The 20,438-nt window shown below is 38.3% G+C and overlaps 1 protein-coding gene across 1 annotated transcript in view; it reads left to right on the forward strand.

Moving 5' to 3' along the window:
• GMDS (GDP-mannose 4,6-dehydratase) overlaps nt 1-20,438 on the forward strand; it is a 583,021-nt gene that overhangs the window by 125,834 nt on the left and 436,749 nt on the right. Inside the window, exons 2-4 of the mRNA XM_055321890.1 lie at nt 1,319-1,363; nt 9,278-9,365; nt 10,918-11,027. Coding sequence (XP_055177865.1) covers nt 1,319-1,363; nt 9,278-9,365; nt 10,918-11,027 — 243 coding nt within the window. The remainder of the gene's footprint in view (nt 1-1,318; nt 1,364-9,277; nt 9,366-10,917; nt 11,028-20,438) is intronic.

Below are 20,438 nucleotides of genomic sequence, written 5' to 3' on the forward strand. Positions count from 1 at the left end.
GCGAGCACAGTGGCGAGGCTCCTCCCTTCGCTTCTCTCTTTCCTACGGTATCTGGTGGGAATTTTTGAAGCTCGGCGGGATACTTTAGACTCCGTCCAATTGAGGGAACCAAAGAACCCCGACTACCCCGTTACTCAGGGGTGCACGAAGTTCCAGTAGCTGGACCCCCCCCCCCCCTTCTCATGTTGCCTCAGGATGGGAAGGACAGGGCCTAGCTGGGCCGGAAGCGCGGGCGCTAACAGGATTGCTGCGAAGCGTCTGCCCAGTGCACACTGCGAGCCAGGCGGGTCGCTCTGTATGGCACCTGCCAACACGGACTTGTCACCTTTCCGCCACCTACAGTCCCCTACATGACTCTCCTTCATTCTTTCCCTAAAAGTGGCACAGGGAGTATTTTGGCCTAAACAGCACTCCCCTTCACGTAGAGACTTTAACAAGCATTATCGAACGCCAATGGAGAATCTGGGTTTAGTCAGACACCTTCATCTGAATGTAGGGATTAACCACACAATTGACTATTCGTCCTTCCTATTTTGCAAAAAATAAACATCCTTCTTTTATTTAAAGTTTGTGAGTGTGTGTATGCATACATACTCAGTGAAAATAATACGAATCTGGTCATATTTACAGCCCTCCACCCGAAACTCATTTTTTTTGTGACTTTCCAGAACGCTTCAGTGAGAAGCCAACCCCCACCAGTGCCAGAAGGTCTTCCCCCACAAAGGCGTTCACCTTCCTCCTCTCTGCCATCGTGTCTTTTTCCAGGAATGTTGATAACACTGTGGTGTCCTCTGTCTCCTCCTCCGTTCTCCCTTCGTCCCCACAGCTCCCATCTCATTCCTTCCCCTGCGATTCCTTTTTAACGACCACCCAGAATTAGTCTGATGCCGGTTTTACGTTCCTGTAGTACCAAGGCCTTCTGCTCTGCTGCACGTATTTTGCGTATTTCACGCAGCTAGTAACTGGCAAAACGTAAACCTGCATCCGTCTGAAGTGTCACATTCTCTCTGTTCCCCCACATTATCCCCCTGGATTTTGTTTCTTACTGGGTAAATAGGACAATGATGACGCTTTGCTGTGCCTCTGTGGTGCTCAAGTAAATAATGTTGATGATGAAAATGCTTAGTGAACGGTGGAAAGTGGAGCTCTTGTGTTTTTACCATCATTATTATCTGTATTATTTTTATTCTGGTTGCTCTGACCCTTAATTTAAGTTCATATAGCCCCGTTACTGTGCTCCTCAATGCTCTCAGCCTCCGCTGCCCTCTGCGCTGGCCGTGAGGGGTCTGACAATTGTCAACTTTCCTTCTCTTCCCAGGATGGTTCATACTTGGCTGAGTTCCTGCTGGAGAAAGGCTACGAGGTGAGTGACTCAGTGAGCAAGCACAGGCTGGTGGAATCACTTGGACACAGTGGCCTCCTGCTTCCTCTGCCGCCGTCCCCCTGTGTGTGTTTTCCACTGAAACTCCGATAACAAATCAAAATCAGGGGAAGAATGTGCCGCTTGGCTTGTAACCATGCCAGCTCATTGTGCGATTTATCTGCTGGTGAGCACTGGTGGCTTCCCCCTGTTCCCTAGTGCTTAACTGCTTCGCACGCTTCCCACATTCTCAGATAAAGCAGAAACCTGGGTAAGCTAAAAGCTATAACATTATTAGGGTTAATTTATGATGTAATGTGTTACATAAAAAAGTCCCACTCACAGTGAAGTCACTTAATTCGGAAATTGCACAGAGCAATAAAAACTAAGCTGATCTTTGGCAAGCTTGAATGAAACATTTACACTCCGGTTTTTGCGTTCTAATAGGCAGCTATATATTTTATGGAAGCTGAAACTTCTGGGTTTGCTGCTGGCGTCATGGTCATTGTCGTCTTCTTTTTCTCCTCTTTTGTCCTCGACTTCGACATTTTCTGCTTTCCTTAAAGGAAACGGGAGTTTTTATGTATTAAATTTGGTATGACTCCGTGAGCACATCTTAAACTTTTTTAAGAAAAGTTTTCAAATATATATGTCTGTATGTAAGTTCATGCTGTACAGAGAACAAAAACCCATACAGTGACCCGTATGCTCTGGCCTGATTTGGGAGTGTTTACATTAATAGATTTGGATTCTCTGGATTATTCTGATTGCAGGTGTATGTTTAAAAAAATACACCCTGTGGACAGATGGAAAAACAGCAGCAAGGATTTTGGCATCTAAACGCCAACAGGATTTGAAGAAAAGGAAACGAATTTTCTTGTGATAACTCATAATCTTTTCTGAGAACCTTGACTTTTAGACTTTAAGAAGTAATAGTAGATATGTTTAGCACCTTCTGTTCCCTTGCCTAACCAGCTCGTTTTATATCTTGCAAAAGTATCAAAATATGACAAATATTAACAGGAAAGTATACATGTATCGCTGTGTTCATCCACAAATATTCCTATAAAAGCGAGTGATATGTTCATATTCTGCAAAGCAGAAAATTTCAGAGTAGATCATACATAGTACAGAAGAATCGGTTTTAGGTAGAAACTGATGATTTATTCAGACTACATTAACTTAGTACTTGAATCAATCCAAAAGGGGAGGATTGGCAGAGGGACTTACTTTGCTCCAGGTGTTGGCACTGGCTGAGAGGTGTTTGGTAGCTAGAGAGGAGTTAGTGATTTGACTGTGTATCAAGTGAACCAAGAGAAGGAACTTAGTAAGGGTTGTTGGGCTTCAGGATGTGCTACCCCAAAATGTGGTGAATATTTTAAGCTGAAGGGATTTGAGAAAATGGAGTTTGAGAAAACTGTAGAAGTTTCTCCTGTTAATCACTGTTGGTTTAATGTGGAGGAGGGAAAAAGTTTCCCTCAACTCTTGGGGTCCCTGACTGGGTTTTACAGTTAAACTGAAAAGCATACAAACTTATTTAATATCAGTTTTTTGGGACTGGAAACCTTTATAAAGAAATGAAGATCCAGAGGAACCATTACGACTAAGTATTTTTATGTTAGGTTCGATGGAGAATGGATGGTTGTGGAGAAATATGACAGGTCAAAGAGTATGAGGTAAGTATAGTAAACAGGGGGAAACTTAACAAGATCTCTTTGTTTGGGTTCTTCTTAGCCTCCCTCTGTCTTCAGAGATAAGGATGTTCCTTTTCTCCAGTTATAGGGGAGGGCACCTCTCACTGGAGAGTTTCATAACTGTTTCAGGGGAGAAGAGAAAGGGAGAAGGGGAGGGATAGAGTGACCTTCCTGCTTCTGTTATTTTCTCAGATTCCTTCAGCTTAAAATGTTCCATATGGCAAGGTGCCATATTTTGGGGTAGCATGTCCTGAGCCCCATCATTGTCACTACAGTTTTGAAGAGTGAGGTGGTATGTCAGAAAGAGTGCTTAAACTGCGTGGATGTTGAAATTTACTTGCAAGGAGGACACAGGAGAGTAAGACATGAGATGAGGACGGTGGCGACAAGTAGTGCGTGCAGCTAGTCCAGAGGAAAATGGAGCAGGTATGGAGGCGTGAGGTGGAGTAGTCACTGTGAGAATGTGCTGGACTAGTGATGGGGCCTGGGATGAATCCGGTCATGGCAGAAGGTGAACAACCTCAGCATGATAGGGCTGTTAGTGTTACTGGAAATGGCTGGAAGAAGACATGCGCGGAGACATGCAAAGCTACACTTAGGTGGCTCGTGGCGGAACTAGCAGACTTCAGAAGATGGGTAGTAATGTTCCTACGTGGATGACAGACTTAGAGATAAGTGGAGTGAGAACCTAGGACTGCCAGGTGAGCTACAAATGTTTTCATTCCAAGGCCTTCAAAATCATAAGAGCAGATTTGATTCTGATAAAGACAATAGAAGGCCCACTTGGCAAATCACAGTTAGTAGGAGAAATGAATCACTGAAACAATAACTTACAAGAGAAGTTTAGGAGTGAGACCCATAAATTGATAGGAGGAGATAGTATAGACCGTGTAGGTGGAAGGGTACAGAGCTACAAGACATAATCAGAAATGATTCTTCCTCATAGCCCAGGAAAATATGAGTTTTGTAGGAATAGGGGAGTGAAAAGGTGTTTATCCATATTGTATTCAACTTTAATAGGCTGCTGTCCTCAATTGTAAGAGATGGATATAATTGGAGGATAAGCTGTTAAGGGAAATCTAAAGGTGGTGTGGACTTCATCTTTTTGTGATTAAATTGAAGTAAATATGAGGATGATTTTTCCAAGAGGCTGCACTGGAAATTTTTCAGAATTATCAGCTAGCAGTCCCTGGTTGCTCATGAACAAAATAATAAGGGTTAGTAAATTGTATGCAGTAGGGTAAGAGGAGACACCTGTCTGTACCTGAATCCACAGGGTCAACATCAGCAATTTGGATGAGCACAGACTTCTAACTCAGCAGGCGTTCAACCTGCAGTGTGCATCAGAGCCACCCAGAGGCCTCATAAAGGAGGATGGCTGGTTCAGGAATCTGGGAACCAGCAAGCTCCTCGTTGTTGCTAATGCTGCTCTCCTGGATCTTACGGTTTGAGAGCCAGAACAACTAAAGGTTCAAATGAGATCATTTAATCATAAGATGAAGATGGACAGAATTTCTTAAAGTACCTTAATTTGTGGGGCTTTGCTTCTCTGAACTCTCATATCATTTTGAATTTAGTCTTTGAGAAATATACTTTGGGGTAGCAGAGTGCAAACCAGGAAAAATAAACACTGGGAAAAAGAGCTACAGATTCTGTGAATAGGCTTGATAATGAGGCCGAGTCCTTCCCAGAACAGAAAGGGGTGGACTTTAATTGGCCAGCAATGGCAAAGTCAGCCTTTAATTATGAAGGTGGGGAGGCATGGACTCTGAGGAGAGGCATTACTCAACTGGAGGGAGGCAAGTTGAAGAGCAGAGATAGGTTGGTGGGGTAGTGACGGTGTGGCCTCATAGGCAAAGACAAACACTATCTGTAGAATTAGCATAGCACAGTTACGTAGATTCCTTTACTTTTTCTTTAGTCAAAAAAGCAGAGTAAAAGTATAATAAGCTTGGCTAACTTTAAAGCAAAAATAGACATTTGCATGTGACTTGAAGAGGAATATCATGTATGAATAGACCGATTAGTAATGGTTCAGTACCTTGTGCGACTCACTCCTTGGATTCCTGAGGCTGTGGGGCCCTGCCTTCTAATGTGGCCTCTGGAATCCTGCATTTGGTCATGTTCTGAGTGAACGACTTAACATGAGACAGCAAAGGATTGCTTTATCACTGGCCCAGTGCTCACTGAGAAGAGACTCTACTTAAAGGTTTAACATTACAGTTTTTAATGTTGCTTATTTCTTAAATTTTGCTTAGCATTAAACACTAAGGCGAGCACAAAGAGAATGAATCTAACACTTGTTTATTATTTATAGAATACAGGTGCCATCTCATAGAGAGGAAAACTAAGAATTAATCGGTTTTTATAAAAAATCTCCCTTTAAAACCTTGAATATTTAATTCTACTGGTGTTGAAGTACAAAGGATAATTTTCCCTTAAGCCCCGTCAACCAGCTTCAGAGCAAAGGAGGTGAAAGAGGCCACCTAGTTCACTGTGGCAAGGAGGCCCTTAGGCTCGGATGCTGGATAGCCTGTGTCCTAATTCTCCTTTGCCACTGGCTGGCTCCGTGGCCTTGGGCAAGTCACCGGGCCTCTCTGAGACTTAGTGTCTTAGGTAAATGGCTACAATAAATGAACTTGTTTCCTAAGGTTATCATGAAGATTAGGTAAGACAGTACATGGAAAACAGACCAGAGAAGCTCTGCGGGACCTGTGAGGCTTTAGTTGATATAAGAGTAACAAGCCTAGGGATACAGATTTTATGGAGGGCTCCTTAGCCCAATTTATTAATTAGCATTAGTGAAAGGCAGTCCTGTTACACAAATTTCCTAGGATCTGAGCCCTGTGCACGTTGGCACGAGGGGAAAATGATGCATCATTATTAGCAGATAAGAAAACAACACATACTTTTGTATCCATTTTGTACTCAAAACACAGAGAAACCGGAAAAACAAAAGACAAACAAATTTTTTAAATGCAAAAGTATATCTGGGAATAAATGAAAAATTTATATTAAATAACATGGTAACAAATACAACACAACATATCAGAATTAAAAATAAGGAATAGGTTAATTGTGGGTTTTCCTTTTAAGAGAGGAATTATGACCAGGGAGTATGAGGAGAACAGAAAGGAAATGACATCTAAGGATTGTCCAGTTGTTATCTCTGGGAGATTATTTGTTGGAACATGGAGTTCCTATGAATACATTCATGATCTATAAAATATTTTTTTCTGGGTTGTTGAATATTCTAGAAGCCTTAGTGAAAAAAGGCAGAAGTTTTTATGGATTTCATTTTGAAAACATACTGAGTCTTGGTAGGAGGGACCATGTCTACACTTTAACGAACACTTCCACTGGTTGTGTGATCTCAGGCAGTGTCCTCACCTGTAGAATGGGAGTAATATGAGGAAGACTGTTGTAAAGATCAGTGATTTAATGTCTATGAAGATCAGTATCTGGCGCATGGTCATTGCCATGTACATGTTAGCTATTGATGTTATCTATATAATTTGTACTTTTCAAAAGCAAGTGGCATTAAACATCCCTGGGGGGGGGTCATCCTTGCCTCCAAAAGAAATCCAGCGACGAAAGAATTTGAAATCTAGTAATAAGTTTTTCTTTGTTGAAATAACAAGCAAACATATACTGATGGATTTCAAATCCAGTGGGAACAATTTTCTGTTTTTGAGATTGTAATAAATAAATAAATGAGCAAGCATTTCTGTTATATTGCCAAATCTGACTCTAGGTTTTGAAGTCAAACTGTGTTTGTTCTGATACTGAGAGAACTTGAAATTCTCCTTTTCATTACTTAGTTAAATGGGACATGAAATTTGTTTGTCAAAATACTCCTTTCTGTTTCAGACCTCAGTTTTTCAGAATTATATGTTTTGAACTGCTATAATATAATAGTGATTTTGATTAATTTTATATGGAGTCCTATTCAGCTCATTTATCTTTTCATTTTGGTTTCCTAACCTCTCTTCTCTTTTCCCCCCAAATCCTTATAAAAACAAACAATAACCTTATATACATCCCTTCTGTAAAGAGAAAGCTGCTAATCTCAAATTCTTAACTAGATTATCCAGTTTGCACACATTTTGGCTTGTCTTAAAGTTTGTATTTCACCTGTCTCTGAAGCAGACAGACTCAGCTTTCATTAGTTCTTAGAATAATACTTGCTGTCATGGATTAAGCATTTGGCAGGTCTTTCTTTCCCTGTATACACATACCAAAAGTTGGGAGTGAGGGGAAATTAAAACACATTTTTTTTTCATATTAAAAAAACCTAGTGCTTAATGCTTTGGTTATAAGTGTGACCCAAAAGTCCCATATTATTTATTTGCTGTGATTTTGTATAGTTGTCTGATTTCATATTTGACTCCATCAGTATCATTTAATATTTTTATCAGAGCCTTTTATGTCTCTATATGCAAGGTGTATGTATATAGAGTTTCTCTTTGTTTCAGGATGTTGAAATATGTAACTTACCCAGAATCCAGCAATCAAAAGAACAGATAGACTAAATCATATTATTATTATTATTGTTATTATTATTTTCATTGTCAAAATTAAATTATCTGTTTTTAGAGCATAGAAATTCGTTTATACTCAATGAGAGAAAGTTCTACTTACATCTGGGAAAGCTATATTTCAGAAATAACTTGGTGGTAAATACCAATTTTGCTATATATAAGTGGATATGTGAACTTGGTTTTTATTACAAAATTGTTAAACAGAATTATTGTTTGTAGAGCAGTTCAACTTTACAATTAAGAACAACTTGAAAAATTGGAGACTGTGAAGTAGAATAAATTCTAAGCTGGATGTGTTATTTTCTCTACTTCTAAATTAAGAAGTGGATATGTATAACCCAAATCTCAATTTAACGTTTCCTAGATTTTACAGTTTGCCTCCTGAAATGTCAATAAAATTTGTGATGTTCCTTTCTTAAAAATATTTTTATTTTTACCAAATTTTCTTGGGCTTAGTTCTTATGGAAAATAGTGTGGATGAGTGCTTTTCTCTTTGGCTAAAGCAGCTAACCAACAGAATTATTAATTGTGGGTGTGTTGTATCCTTTGCAGAAGTTAATTTCTCATGTATGCCGTATAAAATGACGATGACATGTCTTTCTATTTGAAAGAAAGTCTTATGTGCTTATAATTCTGCACCTCCCCCGCCCCCCGGCATTTGGAATATTTGAGTCATGCCAAGGATTAATTTTGGTTTGAAACAGACAGAAAACGATTGAGTTAAAATATAGAAGTGTATTCAGCTGCAAATGAAACTACCCAACATTCGAAGGAACACTTCTAAAATAAGTGAAGGATTAAAACTGCCACCAGTAGAACTGGAACTTGGGCAGCTGGTGACATAAGCTTGTATTAGCATTGGCAACACAAAGGGAGCAATCTTGACATAAGAAGGAAGTGAGACCAGGTCTTGAACAATTTCTTTATATATCAGACACAAATAGTCTTTTCTTCGGTATCAGGCAGGTATGCATTCTTGTTCCAAGGACTTTTTTTTCCCCTCACGCTTAACATGGTTAAGTCAAAGATAAAAATTTTTAAAAATAAAAAAAATTAAAAATCATTTCTTCATATCTTAAATTTAGTAGACTATATGTCTTGTCCCTAATCTATGATATTTCTTTTTCACAAAGCTGGATAATAGCAGCTGCTGTTTATTTTTGTGGACGCAGATATATGTATACATATGTAATAGGTGCCCGATGCAAAGCCCTGAGGACACTGGAAGGATGTGGTGGCAGGAGCCTCTCGGCCTCATGCTTTGTGTTACAGAGGCTGCAAGTCCGTTTAACCGATATGGCCTCACATGGTCTGTCTTCGGTTTCAAACTGAAGAGATATTTTGTCAGCAACAGGGTTCTAAGTGTGTGTGTGTTTGGAAAAGGAGACATCTGAGTATCTGTAACTAAGCATTTGCTGTGAAGTCACATAATTATCTAATTACTTTTGTTGAGATTGGCAGTGAAAACACCACAGAGAGATGAAAGTACAATGCTGGTGGCTGGTGGGCAGTGGTTGGGGAGGAAGTAAGCAGTGGAACTATTTTTAATAATTTAAGGATAATGTTCATAAGCCTCTAAGTTATAGTTACTTTTTCTTAAGCATTTACAAAAGAACCGCCAAGTTATTTATCCTCATTGCACATTTATAATTTCTTATCTTTCTACACTATAAAAATTGCAGGTCCATGGAATTGTGCGGCGATCCAGTTCATTCAATACGGGTCGAATTGAACATCTGTATAAGAACCCCCAGGCTCATATCGAAGGAAGTAAGTCATTTTCTTTTCTAAAATTTCTTCCTGTAGCTTCCTATATTATGATGTTATTTTCAAATGTCATTTTTCTCAAAACCCATCAATTATTTACCTGTGAATTGCCTGTGTAGAATGCTATCTGCATGCTTTGAAAGCCCTTCCATTGCTTGCTGCCCCTGGGCCACAGTGTCATCTTGGTTAGGCTGTTACAGGATATTGGTCAGGTGATGCTGCTCAAGAGCCCAAGAGTAGACATGCCTTTGATCAGCCTTCTCCAGGTGTCCTTATCCCCTCAAGTAGGATCAGGTCCATATTCACAGAATGCCCCTTTGCTTTTTATGTTTGTTCTACTGTAATCAAGCTAAGTGATCTTTGTACGTTTATTTAATTTTTAAAATAATTTGTGAGGACAAGTCCAAAAACAGGTGGCAATCAAAACTATATTTAACTGCTTTCCAGATTACTGTCAGTATTTGCAGTCACGTCTTATTTTGTTACTAAGATTGCTTGCATGTGGCCATATAGTCTAAGCAGCAGGGACACAGTATTTCCTCATTTACTCTTCATAGCAGCTCTGAAGCTTATGAGTGAGACCATTTTACAGATGAGGAAATGGAGGCAGAGAGAGCTGATAACTTTATTGAGGTCACACACCATGGAAAAGACAGAGCTAGGACCAGGACACTGGGTTTTTATCTCCAAGGTCAGCCTGCTTTTCCTTGTCCAGTTTTTCCAACTAGCAGGGATGATTCAGTTAGCCTGTAAAGCTTAAGTCATTTTATATTCATTTCAGAGCACTGAATGTTTAGAGATTTGGGTTTACTTGTACAGGTATTATAGGCATCAGGAAGATGACCTAGTTGTTCTCACTAAAGGGTTTTCACCTTAATATTTAGGTTATTCAGTATATCTTCCTTGAAAATTATTATAATTTTTGTGCAGAGTGCAGAATGATAGTGCCATTGGCTCTATACATAGATCAATATTATGTAAAAATAATGAAAAAAATTAAGCTAGCAAATCGCCCATCTACACAGTGTCAAACTCAGTAAAATCAGCATAAGGATCTGCTGAGATTTAGGGTTAGAATAGGCTAGTTGTCCTTTAATCAGTTATGTGACTACATCAGGCATTTTGTGGATGGTTTAAAGATGGAGGTTTATGAAGTACTTAAAACTCACTAGTTAAAAGTATCTGATTCACTATTACCAGTGTATTACAGAGTTCTTTAGAGAATATATGCATTTTTGTGAGATTTTTGTCTGAATCTCACTCTTATGTAACCCATCTTACAACTACCTGGAAACTCTAAGACACATTAATTGTATAACATCTGTCTTGATATGATTTTTTAAAAAAAAGTTTGTTTGAATTTTTACAAATCCTTTTTAGACATAGGAAACAAATGGGAGTATCTTTCTACTATTTAGGTTCTTTAAAGATTACACTCTGCTGCTCTGAAACCAGTCTGGTTTTCATACTTTCAGAATATACCTTTCAATTTTGATATTGTAAAAATTGGGCTTATGTTTTCTTCTATCTAATAGTATGCTTTTGAATTCTAAAGACATGAAGTTGCACTATGGGGATCTCACTGACAGTACCTGTCTTGTGAAGATCATTAATGAAGTAAAGCCTACGGAGATCTACAATCTTGGAGCCCAGAGCCACGTTAAAGTAAGTAAGATATTTTTACGGTCAGATTTCTTTGGCTGTATTCCTGAGTTGTTTCTGTATTTCAGTTTTTTCCGTTCCTTCTTTTGTTTGTTTGTTTGTTTGTTTGTTTGTTGCTTCTTAATGTGGGCAATACACCTAGTCTTCAGGTTTAATTAATGAATCTAATAGAAATACTAATACTTTTAAAAAGTGTATTCTCTATTATTCAGCAGTATGAGATGTTACTGCTAACATTAAAATAGCTGTACTCTTTTATTTTGGGTTGATCTTGTACTCTATTTTCTGCCATTTCAAATCACATTGTGAATGAAGTGTTTTGTTTAAATGTTGGAAAATGTAACACAATAGGACTTCTATTTTAATATTAATTTTTGGTAGTGGTTATATTATTGGCTGAGAAAAAAATATTTTTTGAGTTCAATAATATGTTAAAATTAATTGAATTAACTTTTTATGGTAAATAGTAAAACTCATGGGAAGAAAAACTCTTTTTCACCTTTTGTCTCTCCAGTATGATACAGCTAATGTTGATTTCTTTCCCTTAATTCTGATTCTCTGGTAGTCTACCTATCTCACTTTAGTTTTTCTTTCTGGAACAAATCACAGTAAACCTGAGAAGCCCATCCCTGGGGCTCTAGCAATCTGCTTAATTCAAATTTTTGTTGCTCTATCCTAGTGTTCACTTGAGTGAGTGAAATCCGAAGCGAGCAATGACATGAGTTCTATTTAGATACTTATTCAATCAGGATAGTGGAGCTTAGAAATAAAAGCAAATAGCTCTAAGTTAAAAGAGCCCCCACCCCCCCCAAAAAAGTCCAGTGAAGATCCAGTATTTTTTACTGTTTAATGAATGAATTTAGCAGTGTTATTTCGGAAATACTTAAGGTGATTTGTATTCCTTCATATCCCCAACTTTAGAATGAATGGAAGCTATATGCCTGTTTTATATCTCTGGTAGTTTAAGGAAGAAACTATAAACTAAATAAAATGAAACCACATGTAGAACATAGAGAATCATAGTGGTATCCCAGTCTTAAAATTGATATCAAATTTAAAAAGTGTATATATCCTCATAATTTACATTTTTCTCTAAAATGTTAACCTACATGGCAATAAAGATAGTTCTTATCTGTGCTAAGACAAAATTTTTTTCCACTTTCTTAACCTCTGATGATTCTGTTCAGTATCCAGTGTTAACCTTTGGACTGTGAAAGCTATCAAAGTCTTTCATTTAGAGTAGAACTGTTTTTCTAGATGATTCTGAATGTATTTTCTCATTTTGAAAAGGTATCTTATGCATAGTATGCATTGAGAGATTCCACCTCCCTTTTCTGTAGAGGAATAGTCACTCTCTTTGTCACTCCAGGTATAAAGACTATTCATTCTTGACTGGAGCAATCAGTCCATCTCCCACATTATAATTTCTCTAGTTGCTTCTTGGCCTTCTTGACCAACATGAGAGTATCTTCCAGGCAAAATTTGAGTATTTTGGAGTGGATGCGCTGTTATTCCATTTTCCTTACATTGAAAACTTTCCCTTGTGATTGTGGATAGTTTATCACCCCTGGAACTATAAACTGGCATGGTAGAAAGATGCACGAAATTTTATGAAGATTTATTTATAGAAGGTCTTCCCATAATTTTAGTGTTAAATAAGTAAGTCTTCTCCTTTTTCCAAAAAGTTTTTGTAGTTCAGAAAGTCCTTTCTTCTTGAAATGAGCCTAATACTATGTGGTTATCATTCTAGAGTGGTTGCACTGTAAGTATAGAAAGCTTAGGAAATGGAGTCATTTTATTCTAAGTTGCTATGTCTGTGAAGTTTGTCTGTTTTTATTGTGTTTTGCCTGCTTCTCCTGAAGGCCAGTTAATTAGAAGAAATGGTGCTTAATTGAATATGAATTCTGGCTTGTAAGGTCATAGCCCTTCAACAAATATTTCCATGTGTGGTGGAAGGGAGGATACAAAGATTATATAAAACCCACTTCTGTTGTGGAAGTTCTAAATGTATGTGGGAGTGATTTGTGGCAAGTGATGGAGGCTGGCGCTAATATCTTTGAGTTTTTAGAGTAGGGTGAGAGGACTTCAGTCTGAGGGGATTATGATGGTATCAAGGAGTAGGTTTCTAGAAGTTTGCAGACACAGGTAAGTGGGAACTAGTAGTTGGAATGGAGGTAGTAAGGCCAAGAGTTAAAAGTGAGACAACTTGGGATATGTTTTAACATGATGAGCATTCTAGATTAGCTGAGCAAAAACTTTGATGAAGAGATATGTGATGTAAGGCTCTGTAGCCCAAAGTTGGGCTATCTTTGTGCAACCTCTGCATATTTTTGAACATAGGAAAACAGATTTGGAGATGAGTTTTACAGGTAAGTCTAGCAATAGGACTCCGAAGAGATATAGGAAGCTGTTTGAAGATGGTGGGAATGAGGTTGGTGACATAGGATGCCTAGTAGGGCTGACACCTCTGTGCTGATAAGATATGGGAGCCAGGGAAGCAGGAAAGCAATGCTCCAGTGCCCAGGGGACCTGATGACTAATGGTACCAATACTGGAAGCAGGCATTCAAGGAGGGACTGTTGGAATCAGGCAGGGTAAAGGAGAGATTCCCTCTTGGGTGTGTTCTACTGGCAGTCCTTGAAGTCATTCAGATGAAGCAGGTCATCAGGCAGTTTAAAATATATTGTGAGGTTTGGGGGTATAGAGATGTAAAGTCAGCTCTGGGAATTCTTGAGATAGCAAGGTGGCAGGTAGAGAAGGAGGAGTAGAGCACTGAAGATTGAATCTAGAGGACCTGAGTGTATTTAGAGTGGGAGGAGGAAGAGTAGTCACCGATCACAGGAAAGTAGGAGATGGACAGGCAGGAGAGTAGAATTGTGTTACAGAAGTAAAAAATCAGACCATTTCAAGCAGGAGGGAATATCAGCCGTGCTAGATACTTCTAAAAAGAGCATTTTAGCAATATGATAGAAGAGTTAGCCAGGGTGCAGTTTAGAAGTTGAGGGGTTATGAGGGAATGCAAGTTGAGTGGATTCTTTTCTAGAAATTTCCTGGTGTAAGAAGGAAGAAAGAGAATATGATAGATAAGGCTCACTTTAGCATCAGCTGCAGATTGCAGGGCCCTTCCTCAGAATTCGATTCATTAGGTCTAGAGTGGGGTGAGAATTTCCATTTTTAGGATTGCTCCGGTAATGCTGACTTTGGTTTGAGAATTTCACTTTGAGAACCATTGCTCTGATGTTTCCAGCTTCTTGTTTTATCCATATTTAATATGTGCCTCACATGCATTCTTCTTTGGCCCTTTTTTAATGTATCAATTTTTGACTTTGATGTAAAATTATCCTGCTCCTTGCCAGTTAGTGACCTTGTGAGTTTTTAAAGCCTAGAACTGTACCTGTTATCAGGAATGATGAGAATGGAAAGAGTCTAAGGAGAATCTGATATATTTTTTATACCAAAACTGTTCACATTGACAAATCTTTTTCTGTGTAGTCCATGAGAAATAACAGTATTTTAGAGGAATAGTATGAGTACAAACCACTGCTAGGATGTCCTTTAAAAAATCCACGTTCCATGTTACTATTTCTGCTGTGATCTAGTGTCAGATTGATTCTTAGTCCTAGAAAGAGCAGGTGTGGGGCAGGGGCTAGAGTGATGGCAGCTGGGGATGACAGACTGCCATGTTGTTGAGGTGTTGCCCTGTTCCCTGACCACTCCAAGGCTCCGGTTTCGGGCTTCAGCGGTCTGTCTGTCCTCATAGCAGCTTGTTAGGGGCTTTGTATGGAAAACACACACACACACACACACACACACACACACACACACGTTAATCAACTTTGTAGGATTTATTGTATTCTTAGACAGTAGTTCGTGAACAAAAGTTCTGACAGTGGAATACCTGCAGTAAGGGTAATTAAAATACATGTTTATTATTTGGTTTGGAGCTTTTTTGAAGGAACGTTCTAATATTAGCACATTTTGTATTTAATTTTGAATCTGTGACTTCTAGACTAGGCATTGTTTGTGTTGGCTTCTCTTTGTGCAGGATAAAGTCTTCTATCACTCTCACTTCCAGTTAATTTGCTGTGGGCTATGGTATGCTAAAAGTAAGGAAAATAAAATAATAGGAAGTTGGTCTGGTTTCCTGTAGGAAACCAATGAAGATGAAATTGGTTCTTGGAATAAACCCACAGCAGTCTGGGAAATACTGACTGAAGACATTTTTCTGAATCATAAACAGAAAAATTATGACTCATGAAGTGTGGGTCATTGAGAGGCTGATTTGATCTTATGTGGGAGAAAGTGAGAGATGACGGAAATGTACTAGTTATTAAAAGTAGTTAAACCTAGCATGATGACATCATCCCAGTAGGAACAAATTATCCAATATTTAGTTCTGCCCATTTTGATGGGGAAAATGTTTCAAGAGCCTGCTTTATTGTTCTTTTTTTTTAACTGTGTAAATAATAGTTTTTTAGTAATTTCTGTCTTAAGTTTATCTGTTCAGTGTGCATTACTGTCATGATTTTGGATTTTTCCACCATTCCTCAAGCTTCTTTGGTAATCTCATGTCATTTTTGAAACCATACTGTTGGATGAAATCTTTCTACTGTCAATCTAGTCCAGCATTACTCCCTTTTGTCTCACAGTGTTATGTTGGAATTGCCTTTATTTTTTTTTCCCAAAGAAATGAAAATTATGCAGTCATGGAATGTTACAGCTAAAAGGAACTTCAGAAATGATTTCATATGGTTTCCATTTTATAAATGAAGTTATCTCCTCAAAATCACACATCTAGTTGCTGGCCAGTCCAGGATTGGAACTCAGATGTTTCTATTCTTTATTTTAAAGACCATTCAAAAAAATGATTACAATTATAATGTAAAATGGTTCTCACCTTAAATTTTTCTTTCCCCACATACCCAAGTTTCTTCTTAAGCTTATTTCTTTTTCCTTGTGTCATCAGTGGAGACAGAAAGTCATTTTCTCTTTAGTTTTGAGAAGGATTTTCAGTGTTGAAGACCATTATTAAGTCTTTAATTTTATCTTATGCAAATTGAATAACTATACTTTTCATTAGATTTCTAGCTCTCTAATAAGGTTTATTATTTTCCTTTTTAATTCTCTGTAAGCTATTTGTTTAATTTTGTTTCATGACAGTTGGGAGGCCTGAGTGCCCAGAAGGTAAACTGAGGCATGGCTGATTAGGAGCAGGAATTGTGAGTGGGATTTCCTTGTCTGGTTGTATGGGACCAGTCAGCAGATTGTGAACATGGAAGCTGAGTCTAAATTTTCCTCACAGTGGTACTTCCAGTCCAGGAAGCTAGACAAGAAGCAGAGTTGATTGTGAACCAAGTGGCTAGTATAGTGGCCAGGCACCAAGTTATAATTGAGGAGAGATGAGAGAAAAACCAGGCCAGGGAATGAAGCTGGGAATTAAAAAAAAAAAGGCATGGGAATTAGACAAGTGGCCCCTGGGAAGGGGACTGAGAAGTTTAATTACCTGAGTTAAAGACTGTCATCTCCAGTGGCTTTTTCCTGGCTGGTCCTGGGAATTGAAATTTATAGCTAGAGAGCTGACCCCCATATTTACTTCTTATGGTTTCTCTCATTGAGGGGAGGGGACAGGTGACTAAATGCATTGGAGAATTACATTATGTTAGGAAAGGGCAGGTGCCTGGGTTCAATATCTGGTTACTGCCTAAATAAACCAGTTATAGAACAAAATAAAATTGCAACAATGTGGCCCTTTGCTGTATAATGATAGCAAGGGTAAGGGGTGGCCTATTAAAAACCCAGAGCAAATGACAGAGAGCACTGTTCTGTGTCCTTATGTCCTTGATCATTCATTCCTCCCTTTTTTTTTTAATCTTGGGAAGGCTGAAAAGGAGGTTTGGGTAGAACGGGAAAATGAGTAGGCAGGGAGGGGGGCTTAGCTATTTCTGTTAGGAAGGAAACTATGAGAATATTCTTAAATGTGGGTGAGGGTCAAGTTTCATGTCCCACTCAATTGCATGTTAGATTTCATTAAATCAAATTGTGTGAATATAGCTAGGTGGGGGCTCCGTGGTTTAGCGCTGCCTTCAGCCCAGGATGTGATCCTGGAGACCCGGGATCGAGTCCCACATCGGGCTCCCTGCATGGAGCCTGCTTCTCCCTCTGCCTGTATCTCTCTCTCTCTCTCTCTCTCTCTCTCTCTCTCTCTCTCTCTCCCTGTCTCTCATGAATAAATAAATAAATAATCTTAAAAAAAAAAGGATAGGTATCCCCATCTCCCAACCCCCACTTTTTGAAAGATCCCATTATACCACTTTGCTTTTATGATAGACCTATATTAATACCTATATTCACCAATCACAAGAAATCTGTAGAAAATTTTAACTTTTATGAAAATAGCAAAAATAGTGTTCAGCACTTGTTTTGCATGAGGCAGCATGCACCCCAAGCAGCGAGAGTGGCCACATCATGCTTCTTCCCCGGGAACTACATTAAACATCCCAGCATCAAGACAACTTAGTTTTGTGTTGTGAGCATCTGTGCTTTATCTCAATTTCTTTTCTGTATCTGTTAAGCAGGATGTGTCCTAAGGTATCAGCAAAGCCTAAGAGAGGTTATTTTTTGAGTCTAGGAATGCTAAAAAATTATTCCATATAAATTAATGGTAATTGTTTCTTTGCTTTACGCCATTTTGGCTTATGAAAGGTTTCCTAGTATGGTCTACTTTTGGATAGTGGGGAAAACCTATAGATGACTGTTACAGGGCAGAAGGGCGGGGAGAAGGGTTTTCATGAGACACTGTGGTACAAGCAAAAGTTCTCAAATCAGGGGTGCAGATAGAATTCCCAGGATGCTTTGTAACATTTTAGATCCAGGCCTACCCTAGACCTTGGGCCCTGGTGTTTTCCCTGACTTCAGATCGTGGCCATATTACGTGGTAGATATGTGACTTCAGCAGAGTGCTTGGCATTTTTAAGTCTCCATTTACTCATCTACAATATGAGCACCTATCTTAGGTTGGAGATCTTACTACTTGCTTCTTCTACCTATGGGCCTTTGCACTGGCCCTTTCTCTTTCCTACATATCCACCTGCTCGTTCCCTTCACTACCCTCAACCTTTATTCAAATGTCAGCTTCTCAGCAAGGCTCTGCTGCTGATGCTCTTTGTAGTAGTAACGCTGGGGAACGGTGGCACAGTCCATCGTGAGGGGGAAGGCTGCCAAATAAATGTAGTAGGAATGGGGGGGGGCAGGAAATGTAAATAATTGGCTGCTGTGTATCCCTACCTCCAATCCCAGTGTGCTCTCCATAATAATTTAGGCTAACATGAGGCAAATTATGCTGAGAAACAAATCCCCTAAGGTAACACCGGGATCTAACTATCATTCGTTGTTTCATCTGTGTTTGTTTGAAATTATACGTAAGAATGTTTTCCTCATTCAGATGCCTGTAGTTCCTGCCACTGAAACATTAACTTGTTATGCTGTATTATAAAGGGGAAAATGATGGTTTGGGCCCTTTGATTTTTATGAAATGGGCCATACTATTTTGAGGTGGAAGAGATCTTGACGATGAGGCAGCTCAAGCCCTTATTTTACAAAATGCAGCTTAGGACTTCCTTTTGATGAGCAGCAGAGCCGACTATCTAGGCTGGAGCCCAGGGGTGACACCACTTGGTTTTCTTGTCATACAGCTAATCTAAGAAGACTGAGATGGGAAAGATGTCACTGAAATACCAAGGGAAGAGAACATAAGGCTCCTAATGTTTGAAATTTCACCTCTCTTCTTATTCCCACCACTTATTACAGTGAAATAAAGTTTTGATACAATAGGTTTGAGTTAAAAGCATTTTTTTTCCCTGATGGAGGAAACTGGTTGTAATTAATACCATATGAGTAGTGTTTGCATAGTGAAGAAGATCCCTAAATACAACAGTACAAGGTGAAATGTTAGCACATAAGTGATATTAAAATAAAATTATTATAGAAAGAAAATAGAAATCTACAGTAGTGCTAAGTCATCAGGAATAATCACAATCTTTTTGGCTGGAATAGTTTAATAAAAAAATTTATATTGAGTGTCTCCTCTGTGCTGGTGTGTAAGTAAGTTTCCTTAAAAGCTATGGGAAGCTAATAATCTTTGCTACTATGGAATCAGAAGAATCAATAGCTTGACAACCAAAATGAATAATTTGTTCCTATTTGGGTATTCTTTTTAAAGAAATTGCCAATTCAGTTATTTGACTATTATATTATCAATTAACCTATTTTCCAAGATTTAAAAGTAAATATTTCCTTTTTAATATTGCAAATATATTTTTGTTCATATATTAGTACACACAAATTACAACTCCTTGTTTGATCTCTGAAGATAACTTCTTTTGCTTAGCAGATAAATAAATTGTATTGGCTTATATATTTTATGAGGGTTAAAATTAGTTCTTATATTTTCCTATGTAATACTTTTTATATGTAATTCTTGTGTATGCTCTGAGAAGCATAAAATCACCCTAGTTGTTAGCAAGTTATTAATATTGAAATTATGAAGGTAACTTATGAGCAGAAGGGTTTACTTGATAAAGAGCAGTGAGTGCAACTTTGAGAATCTGACTATTAAAAAGGTGTGTTTGCAATTAGACCTAATATCCATGCATGCTACAGTGTGTCTGTTTCTGGAAAAATTAGCTCCCTTACAAGTGAAGTGAGCAAGATGAATGGAGCAACTCCTGGATGCTTTTACTCTCCGTAGATAGATGTCTTGAGTGATACAAACCTCTATGTTCCAGTAAAGTTGCAGTTTTGCTGTTTTTGTTCTCTAAGCCTCCATTTCTTTCCATTTGATTCTCTGGTCGATCACCTGTAGGCACAGTCTCCGTGATTTTTATTAATAAATTTGGTAACTTTAGTTGTTGTAGTACAAAACCTTTTCATTTTATAATTTAACATTTATGCTTATAGTGCATAAACTCCAAGAATGTAAATATGGCTAACCAGATCCTATGATTCTTAGAAAGAAGTTTAGCATTTTTTATCTTATATTCATGAGGGCAGAGCAGGACTTTATAATGCTTGTGGGTCCCTGTGTGTCATCTGGCTCAAATTCTTTTTGGAAGCCTGTTACGGATTTGAGCAATTGAATTCAAATCTAAAACCACTTAAAAAGTCCTTTATAGTCCATTAAGAATTTATATGAGAGAGAACACTCTATGAAAGTTCTCCTCTCCCTGTTCAAACAGATTGTTCTGTTTTATTAGATCTAGGTGGTATTGTAATTTTGATAACAGCTAATAATGTTTGGAATTTTGCTTATAATTAGTGGACCACACAAAGGTATGTTTGTTGGATTTTGCACTCTTAATCCACTTATTATTAAATAAAATCTAAGTATTATTTTAGCTTTGTAACGATGAAGCTAAA

The sequence above is a fragment of the Nyctereutes procyonoides genome, unplaced genomic scaffold, assembly GCF_905146905.1.
Source record: "Nyctereutes procyonoides isolate TBG_1078 unplaced genomic scaffold, NYPRO_anot_genome, whole genome shotgun sequence".
Lineage (NCBI taxonomy): Eukaryota > Metazoa > Chordata > Mammalia > Carnivora > Canidae > Nyctereutes > Nyctereutes procyonoides.